This window comes from Penicillium canescens (genome assembly GCF_028828765.1).
Source record: "Penicillium canescens strain IBT 15451 chromosome Unknown utg000010l_segment0_segment0, whole genome shotgun sequence".
Classification (NCBI taxonomy): Eukaryota; Fungi; Ascomycota; class Eurotiomycetes; order Eurotiales; family Aspergillaceae; genus Penicillium; species Penicillium canescens.
Genome location: NW_026703972.1, coordinates 4,531,145 through 4,544,197, shown reverse-complemented (window position 1 = coordinate 4,544,197; position 13,053 = coordinate 4,531,145). Strand labels below are relative to the sequence as shown.

The 13,053-nt window shown below is 50.6% G+C and overlaps 1 protein-coding gene across 1 annotated transcript; it reads right to left on the bottom strand.

The window, feature by feature from the left end:
• Nucleotides 1-932: 932 nt before the first annotated feature.
• Nucleotides 933-2,372, bottom strand: N7446_012684 (uncharacterized protein; the record flags this gene model as incomplete). Its single annotated transcript, XM_058521426.1, has 3 exons — nucleotides 933-1,608; nucleotides 1,661-1,754; nucleotides 1,811-2,372. 3 exons carry the CDS (start codon nucleotides 2,370-2,372, stop codon nucleotides 933-935), a joined length of 1,332 nt encoding a protein of 443 aa, XP_058366792.1.
• Nucleotides 2,373-13,053: the final 10,681 nt, after the last annotated feature.

Genomic DNA, 13,053 nt, shown 5'->3' with positions numbered 1-13,053 from the left:
AAGCCCGAACCACATTGGCTTTCTATTGCAATATTGTGGAGTAAAGCTCAATATGCTCCCACATTCTGTCTGCCAATGCCTGTTGGAAAGATGGATTGATCTGATTGCCCCACTAGAAAGTTTGAGTGGTGAATTGCCGTACTGGTGGCCGCCAGAAATCCAATATAGAAGACCATTCAATCTACCTAAATCTGGTATGTATCTGCAATCGAGTGAGATGGTTTTAAGTTAATCAAGAGAAGCTCTTGTGAAGCTTTTGCAGCATCTGTTATGTGGGATTGATTACGACAGGGTTTCCATCAAGAGACTTGATATGGAGACACGAGATATGCCAGCCATCAGGGAGTCAGAATTATATCGGAATATTTTGATGGATATTTTCGTTGCTATAACCAGCAGTATCTCCTCGGTCTTGCGTTTCAGACAGCAATACCGAACACATGTGCAGGTGAGCCTCTTGAATATCCACTGCTGAAGTATCGAACTGCTGGATGACAAGATGATGACAGCCTAGGTCTTAGACGACATCAGAACGGAACCATGTGACGCAAGCCGGATGGCGATTGGGAACTATCTTCCATTCATGCGTAAAAAGAACAAAGTAAATTGGCATGAGTCAATACATTGCTTTTGTACGTACTGTATCGTGCGACGGGTTCCCAGGATCGTGGCACGAGTTCCTATCGACCTGTAGTTGACCTCTAGGAGCTTACGTCGGACTCTCGGGACCTTCAATTTCCCTTCGGACAGGGATTTTATCCGGAGCAGCAGCTTACATATAATACCTATGGAGCAAATGGTAAACTCATTGGACTATTTGAACTATATTTTGAAGGGGATGGAAGCTATTCCAATGTTGACGGGACGAATTCAACTTATATTACACAAAGATAGCCAAGTGGACATCACGCACAAAATTTGGATTCATAAAGTCAGTTTAATATCCAGTTCAGCTGGCCGGCAGAATCTTGGCCGGAGCCTTGACTTTGAAGGTTGCGCATGTCGTTGGAAATGGGTATATCTTGGGGTGAGTAAGGTGAATTCGGCGCCGAGTATTTGGGCTCAGTGTTATGCCCATGCGTTTGGGAGGCTTCTGGTCTGTCGCCTACCCCATCGTCTCCATATTGCATAATCCCGATGGAATTTGGTTGTTGATCATTCTTGGCCGGCTTCCCTGAGTGCGGAGGGAAGTTGACCTTCAGCACCAAGGGGCTCGATCGGCTCGATCGGCTCAATTTCGAAGGTTTTTCCGGCATTCCACACTCTACTTGGATTCCCATTCGCTTAGCCTGCTGCCTTAGAGAATTAACACTAAGCCGATTCCCCGTGGTCTTCCAGTAATCGTCTGCTATCCTTGGCCAGGACATATGACATCGGCCACGCATAAAGTCCGCATATGCTGTTTTCTCTGCCCTGGTCCAGCGGTGGCGAGGCTGTGAGGGAAGCACGCCTGGCCCCCCGGTGTTTGTGCAAATGGTTACTCTTTCAGATGCAGCAGGGGCTCCGTGCGGCGTGATTTGCTGAGTTTGCACTAGTCGGGTATCAGGTGGGGGAGTTTGTGGTCCATCAATTGGCAAGGTGCAATTCTCTTCACCCCCGAATTCCCAACTGAAGATCCGAGAGATGAAAGCCGTGAAGACATGATCGGCCCCTGGCCAACAGGCTCAGGGGGGAGGGTGCGATTCCGGTCGAATCCGAGAGATTGCTGCTATAATCTTTGAGTTGTTTCACGACGTGTTGGATCTTCGCAAATGCTAATGGGATTTAGCCGCTTGGTACATAATCTTTCACGATAGCTGTGGCATCTCACCTTGTATCATATCTTTACCCAGCTCAGACATGTCGCCTAGCAGGGCAGTAATAGTCTCCTGCTCTGCTTTCAGATCCTCAGGGAGGGGCCCCGAGCAGAATATCTTCCGAAAAACAGGAGAGCAAACTGCTTCCCGGTCATGTTTGTTCATTTCTATTGTCAGACCTTGCGTACGGTAATGAAACATCTCATTGCCATGGGGTTCGAACTGGCCAGGTCTTGCGTCCCGAATGAGATCTACCCAGCCCGGAGTAACTCCATAGTCATTCATCGGACCATTTGTCTCAACGATACGTGGGCAAGAGCTGCTGAAGGAGCCGCCAATGATGTCTTCCAATCTGCTGCCGAGTAGAGGTACGTTCAGGTGCCTCGCGATACCCTTTCCTTCATCGATAGCGGTTGAGTATGAGTCCAAGGACGCAAGAATTGACTCGATTTTGGCGCGTAAATCAGGAATTTTTTGCAATTGACCGGGGTTATGACGGACAAACAAGTCCAATTCGGAACCACGTTGGTCTTGAACCGATAGAGGAGGTTCCGGGGCGTCGGGGCTTTCTTCCATGTTTCGACGGTCAGAATCCTACGTTTGGCATCAAAAGGTTCAAAACGCCCGATAAATATTGCTGAACAGATGTCCAGATTGACCTCGTGGAGAACGAGGGCAAATCTTCATTGTCATCTTAATTTGTCCTAGACCGGGTTGTCGGGTTGGAACGACGTTCGCTTGCGGGTTGCGAGGGAGCAAAGCCAATGATATGTGGTGTTTGTTGGTTGTAGGGAGCGCCGTTGGTGATGGATTTGATTAGCGCGCAAGAGGCTTGGTTAGCTCTTCCACTAATGCAAGCACATTGAAGCTAGTTTGATGCGAGACTTCCGGCTCGGGAAATGTGACGCGGCTAGCCGCATCGGAAGTATCGGCAATCTTCTTTGCCTCAGAGACCCGAAGGAGCCAAGACTAACAGAAGTGCGAATGACGATGGGGCATGGGTATTGACGTTGATCCAGATTGGCCGGGCCTTGGTCCGTGCACGGTGGAACGCCCTTGATGTTTACCCCTGAGTTTCAGTGGCTCTGTTTTCGGCCCCATTTGCCTTCATTGAGTTGGGGACGTTGAAGGCAACACCGCGCAGATGGAAGCATGCCATGGGTATGGGCCGAGTAGCTTGACTACGCAAGTATCTAGGTGGGAAATCAAGAAGGTGAACCATTTTGGAGATACTTTCTACGAGCATAGGGAGCTGCTCAAGGCTATGAGCAGGGAGCTTTTTACTTGATGATGATGATGATGATGATGATGTACAGTCAACTCTCGCTTATACCACGGTGGGATATTGCACATTCTTGATAATAACACATCCCTTGCTTGGATGGCCCCTTCATTCCAGTTTTTTCCATATAAATTGACAGAATATAACACATTTTGTTTTACCACACTTTCTTCCTCTCAAATCTGCTTAGTCAGCGCAATCAACCAATCAGAATGCCTCAATCTACAAGCTCTCCTACCCTCCCGACCCCACCCAAGCGCGTCAGAATGGGACCAAAGCGTACCAAATTGGGTATATCAGACGCGCAGAACCAGGCACTACGGGCATTTTGGTCTAATACTAGCCCAAAGCCCACGCAGACTGCATGTGCTAAGTGGTTTGAGGACCAATTCAAACAAGTGATTGACCGGTCAACCATATCAAGGATCCTTTCATCCAAATACAATTATCTTGATACGGGCCCTGCAGGGGCAAACAAACGATCTTCATCCTCTCATTGGCCATTATTGGACCAAAAGCTATATGACTGGGCAGATAACCAAATTGGCAATGGAATACCAATAAATGGCCCTTTGATCCAAACTAAAGCAGCTGAGCTTTGGAGACAAATACCGGAATACAAAGATCGGACCAAACCTCAATTCTCTGAGGGTTGGTTAACTCGCTTCAAACAACGCCACTCTCTTCAATATCATACTTTCCACGGAGAAGCTGCCTCAGTCCCATCCTCGGTACATGATCAGATCAAAAGCACCAAATCGATTTGCAATCAATTCAAACCGTCCGAAATCTACAATATGGATGAAACTGGCCTATTTTGGCGACGTATGCCAAATGGTGGTCTTTCAAAGGGAAAAATTGCTGGCAAAAAGCTTGATAAAACACGAATCACTATTGTTGTTGCATCAAATGCGGATGGTTCCGATCGAGTCCCTTTATGGTTGATTGGCACAGCAAAAACCCCTCGCGCACTCCGGGGGTTAATTTCCGAGCTCTGGGATGTGTTTGGCGTCACAACAAGGCAGCATGGATGCGTCATGACATTATGGAGGACTGGTTGCGATCTTTCTATGGGCGTATTCCCTTAGATAAGAAAGCTTTGCTCCTTTTAGACAATGCTTCACCACATGTTATTGGACTCCAGCGAGCGCCACCACCACCCCGGATTACGGTTGTTTTTTTGCCAGCAAACGCAACTTCAATTTATCAACCCTTGGACCAAGGTATTATCCAAAACTTGAAGCACCATTATCGGAAGAAATGGATGCGCTATATGATTGCTTTTCTTGATCGTGGGATAGACCCAAAACAAAGAATGAGCATTTATTATACTGTTACCTGGGTAACGCAAGTTTGGAGAACAAGTGTATCAGACCAAACGATTATCAATTGCTTTAAACAAAGTACTTTGATTAGTCCAAAGTCTATACCTATACCTGAGTCCGCGCCCGAGTCCGCACCTGAGTCTGCACTATTTTCCGAGCCCGGATTGAGTGATGAGATTGAAAGTCTATATAATCAAGCAATTGATAAGCTTGGTGATAAAGATATTGTGCCATTTGACGAGTTTTTGAACCCTTCGGACGAAGACATGTTAGAAGATGGGACTGAAGGGCGAGATGAGACCAATGAGCAAGATATATATATTGCCCCAACAACCTCAGAAATTCAGGATATTGACATTGATGGGCCCCCACCTGAGCTTCTGTCTAATTCTGCTATATTGGACAGCCTCCAGGATATCCTACTATGGGTTTGTAGCAAAGAAAAGGGTACCTCGGACCATATTAGACAAATTGAGAGCTTAATCAGCGACTTTGGCAGGATTCAGATTGATGAGAAACGTCAGGTGACTTTGGATCAGATGATGGGATGGAAGACTAAATAGGTATTAGGGCTTAGAGTTAGCTTGTCAAATATTATGTCATCCTCTCACCAAAACACAACTCAATTATACCACGTAATTTGGCTTGGATAGTATGCTGTGGTATAAGCGAGAGTTGACTGTATTCATTTGCCCGATGTAGCTCGCTCTATATATATGCTGCTATGCGGGAGTGCTGTCAGGCCTGCCGACAGCTGGAAGGTGGTCGCCAGCCCACTGGGCGACCGTCAGGGAACTCGCCTTGCGAATTTCTGATCAATCGCCCTCGAATCGAAAGACGTAAACTAAACAAAAGAAATGCACGGATGCAAACATGATAAACACAAAGCCAAAATGAACGTCATTTACCCCTGGTCGCGGGTAGGACCAGGGCCCCGCTTCAACACACCATTCCCACGCCCTCTTCTCTCCAACTGTCCAGTCTTGTCGGCTGCCGCTTGCGCGCTCGCTTGGATCAAGGGAGTACAGTGGACCTGGCACTGCACTCCTAATGGGCGCCATCCTTCTTCTTCCGTCACACTGTCTAAGGGATCATTGTCTCCGCTCCTTTGTCGTCCCCTTCCTCGCCCAGAGCCGTAGGGTCGACTGTCTGAAATTGGCCTAGGAGGCCGGTCTTGACCATGAATTCGGCCACAACTGTGCGGGCCTCCGGTCGTGTGAGGAGTTCGTCCCGGTGGAGAGCGACTCCCTGGTATGAGAGAGCGCTTCTCATCCAGTCTCGCTCGTCCTGGTGCAAGGGGCATTCCAGTAGGACGTGTGTTACTGTTTGGCTGCCAAGATCGCAATCACACCGCGCTGTCTCGCGTCGGTTGATACGATTCAGGTAAGCCCCTAGGCCAATTCGCCCAGTTCTAAGCTGCATCAGAATCGATGTCGTCGCTTTGCGCAAGCCCGTCCAGTATTCCAGCGTCTTCTTTGTTGGTGCTTCAATCAAGCGTTTCGTCGGACGACTGGTCGCTTCCTTGGCCCACGTTCTGTCCCACTCCAGCTTCGCTTCTCTGCGAATTCGTCGTCTCGCTGCGGCTGCGAGACATATGTCTCGGTTGAGGGGGTTATGCAGCCCGTCCTGTTCCTGCGCCGCTTCTTTTGCGTGTTGGTCCACGATCTCGTTGCCAATGACTCCTTGGTGCGCAGGAATCCATCTGAGTTCTGTCCGAATGCTTCTGCCCGCAAGTTGTCGGATCAGGTTGAGGCATCCTGCTAGATAGACCTGTCCTGACGGCATCCGCGGTCGTCTCAGCGCCTTCAGCGCTGCTTGGCTGTCTACAAAGATGACTACCCCGTTTTTCGCCTGCTTAGCCCATGGCTCTGTGCTTTCCAGAACCATTTCAAGTGCCATCTCAATGGCTCGAAGCTCTGCCGCATATACGGTGGACGTATTATCATCTCCCATCTGGCTATGAGCATGTTGATCCTCAAGGTCCACGACCGCTGCCGCTCCGATCCTTCCATCAATTCCGCTCCCGTCGGTGTACAGAATCAAGGGTCTTTCTCTTGGGTCTTTCATCAGGATCTGGTTGTGATTGTTCACCGCAGCTTCTCTGTCCTCGATGATTACCTCTGGTGGCGCTTGCCATGGTGCCAGGACGAATGCCTTTCGACTCTCCCATTTCCTCGTCAAAGTATCCGGGGGAGCCATAAGACATCCGCCCGCCTTCCAAGCTTGCGCCTCCATCGGTGACCATCCAGCCCAGTCTCTCTCATCTGCCGGTCGTCGACGTAACATCGTTGGCGGGACAGCGAACTTTGGTCCTGTCCGTAGTCGAAGGGCCGTTTCTTTCACCAGTCGATTCATGTGAACAGAAATAGGCGGTAGGTGAAGCTCTGCATTCAGTGCCTCTGCTGCCGTAGTTCTGAAAGCTCCACTGATGAGACATGCTGCCTGCTTCTGGATTGCCACGAAAGGCCGACTGATTATGCGTGCCTTGGAATGACTGATGAGCATAGGTTGATACCACGCGGAAACCCCAAAGAGCATCTGCGGGATTATCACCGCTTGGTAGATCTTTCGCATTGCATAGAGTGAGGCTCCCCACGTTGATCCTGCCAGGCTTCGTAGTGCGTGGAGAGAGACACCGGCCTTGGCCACCGCTTTCTCGCGGTGATGGTGGAATTCCAGACCCGGATCCAGCCAATAGCCTAGGTACCGCTCAGCCGTCCTCGTCGCTGTCACCGTGTGTCCTCGTAGAGAAAGCGATGTGTATTGTGGGTCGACTTCCCTGGTGTTTACAAAATGCACGAGTGCATACTTCTTCGGGTCAAAAACTGATGCATGTTTCTCGGCCCATTGGTCGGCTTTGCGGCATGCCGCTCTGAGTTTCTTGATGGTTTCGCGTTCGCTGTCTCCCTTTGTCATGAAGCAAACATCGTCGACCCACCCGTTGCTAGTCACACCGTTACCGCAGTTCTCAACGAGGTCTGCGTTGTAGATGAGATATAGAATGGGTGAGATCGGTGATCCTTGAGGGATGCCTGTAGGTGTCGGGATTCGATCAGATGTGCCCTCGGGCATGCGGATCCGTGTGCTTCGGTTGGTCAAGAAGGCCCTCACCCAGGGAACGAAGTGTCCCAGACGTCGTTTCTTGGCGTTGTGTAGTAGACGTTCATGGGAGACATTGTCGTACGCTCCGGACACGTCCAGCATCAGCAGAGATACCACTGGCTTGCCCTTTCCCCATGCAGTTTTGATTCGGTCGATGATAATGTGGATAGCATGATCGGTGGATATACCCTTTCGTCCGCCTAGATGGGTTCGTGGGAGTAAACCGTTGGTTTCTGCTGCGTAGCTGATCCGTCGCGCGACAACTGCCTCCAGAAACTTTCCGAGCGTGTTCAGCAACGCCACGGGTCTGTAGGATTTTGCGAGCTGGTAGTCACTTTTGCCTTGCTTCCGGAGCACCACCGTGATTGAGCGCTGGAAATGTGACGGGTTGTACCCCGTGTTTATGCATGCGTTGAATAACTGGACCACTGTTTCTAGGATCACCGGTATCTCGATAAGCTTGTGCCAGAGAGAGTTTGGTATACCGTCTTCTCCGGGTGCTTTCCCTGCTTTCGCTCCTCGCACCGCCTCCTGTATCTCTTGAGCGGTGACTGCTGGAAACTCAATTTGCTGTGGGTACAGGAATGAATCTGTGTCGGATAGATCGGCTGGTGGTGGTTTTGGGAAGAAGGCAGTGCGGAATGCCTCTGCCTTTTGCTCAACTGTTTCCGCGAGAGTCCCAGGTATTTGGGGATCTTGTATTTTCAGCGAAGGGGTGATACCCTTCTCATATGCTCCGTCTCGGTTTCTTGCCCATTTAGCCAATCGCCACATACCCTGTGGGCCATCTTCAACGACCTGCTGGACTCGGCGCCGGTGCGCCCTTGACAAGGTTTTCTTGACGAGTCGTGTTTTTCTGTTGCGTGCTTCAGAGTAGCACATCCAGTCGTAGGGGTCTTGAGTTCTCGTATGTTTGCGACGGAGGCGACGAACCTCTTTGACCGCAACTTTACACTCGTCGTCAAAGTCGGGGTTCGACCACGCGGATGGTTTTGCCCATGGGGTTGATTCCTCGATTGCTGTTTGGATCGCTCCCATCAGCTCCTGGCATTTGGCTTCTATCCTTTGCGGATTTGCCCGGTATAGGCCTCCTGTCCGTAGACCTCCTTCGATCTTCTGGATGAGTTTCTGATCATCGGTTGCGTTCCAGTTTCTTCTCTTCTGTTGTACTGCAATGGGTGTAATAATATCAAGCACAGTCCTGATCGGGAAATGGTCGGATGCGTGTTCGATGTCATCCGCCCTCTCGCAATTGATAAGCCTGTTGACAAGGTTGGATGTGATGAAGGTGAGGTCAATCACCGACGACTGATCGTTTCGAGACCAGGTAGGTCTGCCTTGTTGGGTCGTCAACTCGAGTCCCCATTCATTAGCGATTTCTAGGAGTTGCTCGGCCTCCTGATCGAGCCTGGTCCCTGTTCCTCCCCATCTCGGGTGATGCGCGTTCATATCTCCAAGGATGATGTGTTCTCCATGAGGTCGTTTTGACAGCTCATTTCTCAGATGTCTAAGAGTATTGCTGCCCGGCCTATTGTATATGTTGTGTATGAAGAGATCTGTCCAGTCTCTGCCCTGATGAGCCTTTCTAAGTTTCAGTAACTGGTAGTCCTGTGAGACGAGTTGACACGACCAAGTGCTCGGGTCAAGCCTTTTAGACACAAACAGGCATACGCCCGGTTGGGAGAGATCCGAGGCTTGGACTTGATTGTCCTGGCCTTGGGTTGTTCCGTCGGCAGCTGCTTTTGGTGGGTAAATTAGCTGGAATGTTGCCGTCGCTGGTTGGTGTGTTGTGTGTTGCATTTCGTTCTTCCATGGCTCCTGCACCGCGACGACGTCCGCCGCGAGGACATTTCTGTCTCTGAGGAACGTTGCCATCACTGGCCACGATTTGTGTACGTTGTATTGAAGAATCTCAAACGATTTCATTGATGAGTTTGTTCGTCATCGCTTCGTTCGCTGGCCTCGTGCCATACTTCATCATTTGGGTCTTCGATTGTTGGTGCATCCGTCGTAAAAATCGGCGGAGAAGATCCGATTGGTATCGCTTGTCGCTGCTTGTATTTCAGAACCACCAATTTGCGGTATTCGGGGCTCTCCGGGTCCAGTTCGTCCTCGTCATCAGGCTCGGACGTGTTACCGGCCATGTTGACAGAGGTGAACTCGTTAATGAATTGGGTAAGTCGGTGTTCCCGGCTATCCTGCGGAGTGTCAGGTTGAGGGAGATCGGCCGGAGTGGGTTGAATGCTGAGCCATTCATTGTCGTCTGGTTGCTCGTCCATGGTGTCGTCCGGCTCGCCTGTGCGGCGCCTTTTCGAGGCCGCTTGGAGCCTTGTTGACCCTTGGCATGCTAGTGGTATCATTGCTGGTTTCGGATTCTTTGGCCTCGTTCTTGAGCCTTTTGGGCGACCAGGACCTCTTTTGAGCTGAGTAGGCTGAATAGGCTCAGTGTTTTCCTCTGGTGATGTTTCTACTTCTATTGCTGCAGCCTCCACGTCGATTACAGCATCCTGGGGGTTCCGCCGGGGCTCTTCCCCCCGTTGCTCCTCTGGAGCGTGTATCGACGCTTCGAGTCCATTCGTGGCCATGGGGTCTGCCCTGGTCGAAGTTGCTTCTTTGCCAGTGCTTGCCGTCACTCGGAGGTGCAGAGGAACGCGGTGATATGCAGGGCAGTTGGCCAGCGCTTGCTTGGCTTCGTTCATCGCTGCAACCTTCACCGGACATTCCCGACTTGTAGGGCGATGCCCTTCACCACAGTTGGCGCACTTGACTGGTATCGCTTGCCCCTTCGTCGACGGACACTCCCAGGTCGGGTGTCCGTTGGCGCAGTGACCGCATTTGAATAAGTTGGAACAGTGTGACTGGATATGCCCCGGCTTTTGGCATTTTCTGCATAGCTTTATCCGCCCCTCACGACAGAATCGTGATGCATTGTGAATTTGCTTCCCCCACACGACTCCCGAGATGATCGCGCGATTAGCCACGACTGGGCTGGTGAACTCGATCAGGATGGAGCCCTCCGCCCTCTCACCCGGACGGGTCATCCATCCTAGATACTGAATCTTGGCGCCTTCGCCCCAGTTGTTCTGCCTGAGCAGCTCAGCCGCAACGTCAGCCATCGTCTCCGGAGTAACCTTCATGGACCTCACGGGAATATGGTACGCCACCACTCCCCATGACGGTTCTTGGACCACCGAGCCTGGTCCAAAGGCTCTCAGCCACGCAGCATGTTTGCGGAGGACCTCTGCCCCTGCCGCACTGTTGGCGATCATTGCCACATCCCCCGACGGCAATTTTCGAGCAGCGACAAAGAAAGCCTGTCCGGCCAGTACCCCTGAATTCTTCTGACGGGCATTTGATACCCTCTGTCGTTCAGCCCTCTCGACCAAATCTTTTGGTGTCAATCCACGGATTTGCTCGCGGTTCATTCCGACCTTGACGATGACCTCTCGGTCCTCGCGAAGTTCCATTTCCGGTACTCCTGGTGACGATGTGCCGCCGCTCCGGGTGATAGGAGCCGCAGCCGTAGCCAAGTCGCGCTGCCATTCTTTGGCCCGGAAGTTGCGCCACGCTGCCGCAGAGTTCGCCGCGGGGGTAGATAGTGCCGTCGATAATGTGCTCGTTGTCTTTTCAATGGTATCCATTCGCTGGTTCAGACGTTCGGTGTCGATGTTGATTTTGGTCAACGCCTCGAGCACCTTGGCCATCCCCTGGCCGTCTCCCCGTTGGGCGTTGAGTGCGTACTGGCGGACGGCGCGAATATACCCAGTGACATATCGGTCCTCCGTGCCATTGTTTTCGATGTGGTTGAGCACCCTGCGGGCCCCTTCCGCGATGTCGTCCATGGATCGGGGCGGATCCGCGAGGGCCGTGGTTTTTGGTGTTCCTCTCCTGTCAGGGGGCAAAATCTGTGCGTTCGCACCCGTCCCAACCATCGCTGCCATCTCCCCTATGAAAAGGGTATCAGGCCGTAGCGCTTGAGGTTACGATTACGATGAACTAATTCACGAGGCCTTGGGACCTCTGATTGGTTAGATATTTCAAGAAAACGTTTTTGCCAAGAAAGTGTTGTTCCCCGAGCTTTTTACTTTCAAATTTCTGTAATATGATCGACGATCCATGGCTCCAACGTGGGGGCCAAAGTTAGCCAGGCCCGGCCAATCTTTAGGCGCTGACGGTGATCGACATGGTCTGGATCTGCCGCAGCACGGCCATATTCGTACAACAGTTTCAGGATTTGTGGAAACTAGCCAAAGGCATTGAGAAGCTCGTACCATCCGCACTATACGATGCGCCATATCGGCAGGAAGTAAAGGCGAATTTTGGGGTTGTCCATTGGGATGCAGATGTACTGTAGACCACGTGGACATCAATAGCCTCACAGAGATCCAGCAAACAAAACAATCTTGCTTCATTTGAAGTCTTAGACTCCTAAATTTCATCAAAATTTGCCAAGCCCTCACAAAGAAAAGAGCCCTGGCGAGAGGACGCTCCAGGTTTTGGCACGAAACCGGATACTGAAATCCACACGCAAGAAATTGTCGTACCATACAGACAGAGCTCAAGCAATGCTGTCACTCCTTGTCACTCACTGTTCTGGCAAGAACGGCGAAGGTAGCTATAGGGTCTAGAAATGTGAGGGCTGCTACAAGACAAGATTGGGTCCCCCACTGGGGTATTGACAAGAACGAATTTGGTTCTCAGAGTAATCTCTGTAAAGTTGAGTTAGGACGTGCGATTGCTTACTCTTTTGATTCCATAACATGGTCCATGTACACCTTATCATTGCCTAGATATCTTGTATCTTCTTTGTGTCCGCACTTCCATTCTCGTGGAAGAGGTAATTAACGTTAAAAGATCTAGAAGTTTTAGGATTCCCTGATTAAATAATCCTGGAGCCTTCTTCTCTCACTTGCTCGGATGCGGAAACCTGCCGCAGACCAGCGAATGGCATTTTGCCCACAGCTCATCCGTCTAATATTTCGTTCTCTCTAAAAATATTCAGTGTCAGTGAACGCATCTTCGGAAAGGCCGTGAAGCTAAGAGACCGTCTGAAGGTTGGCTTTGTAGTGAGGGTAGTTATTCGTACTCTTGTTCAATATATCCAGATAAATGAATAATAAGCTGAGGATGAGGCGGAGTGCTACTCACTTAAGGTCGAAGCAGTATGTTCGGGAATTTTCAATGTTATTGGGCAATCTGCCGCTTGCTGCTCCTTGCTCAGTTCCTAACCGGTTGTTATTAGCCGTTGGTTCTTACAGTAGCTACTAAGAACGAGGAGCTTCTCAATCATATAACCGCTCCTCATCCGCAGCAACACCCTCGGGCACTTGTCTTCTGGTTCAGTCTTCGAAGAAAAACAATCCAATGCACCATTTGTCTGTATCCTTTCCCTCGCAATGATGTCTTCGTAACTGCTCAGTAGCAAATGCGCGGCGAGGTACATCTTGGCCCATTCCTGGAGAAAATGGCGTCGGAAGCTGAGATGTGGTCAGATACCGCTTGTAAGTATTCAATCGTATCGTTTATCATGGTCGTACTGATTGCTGTA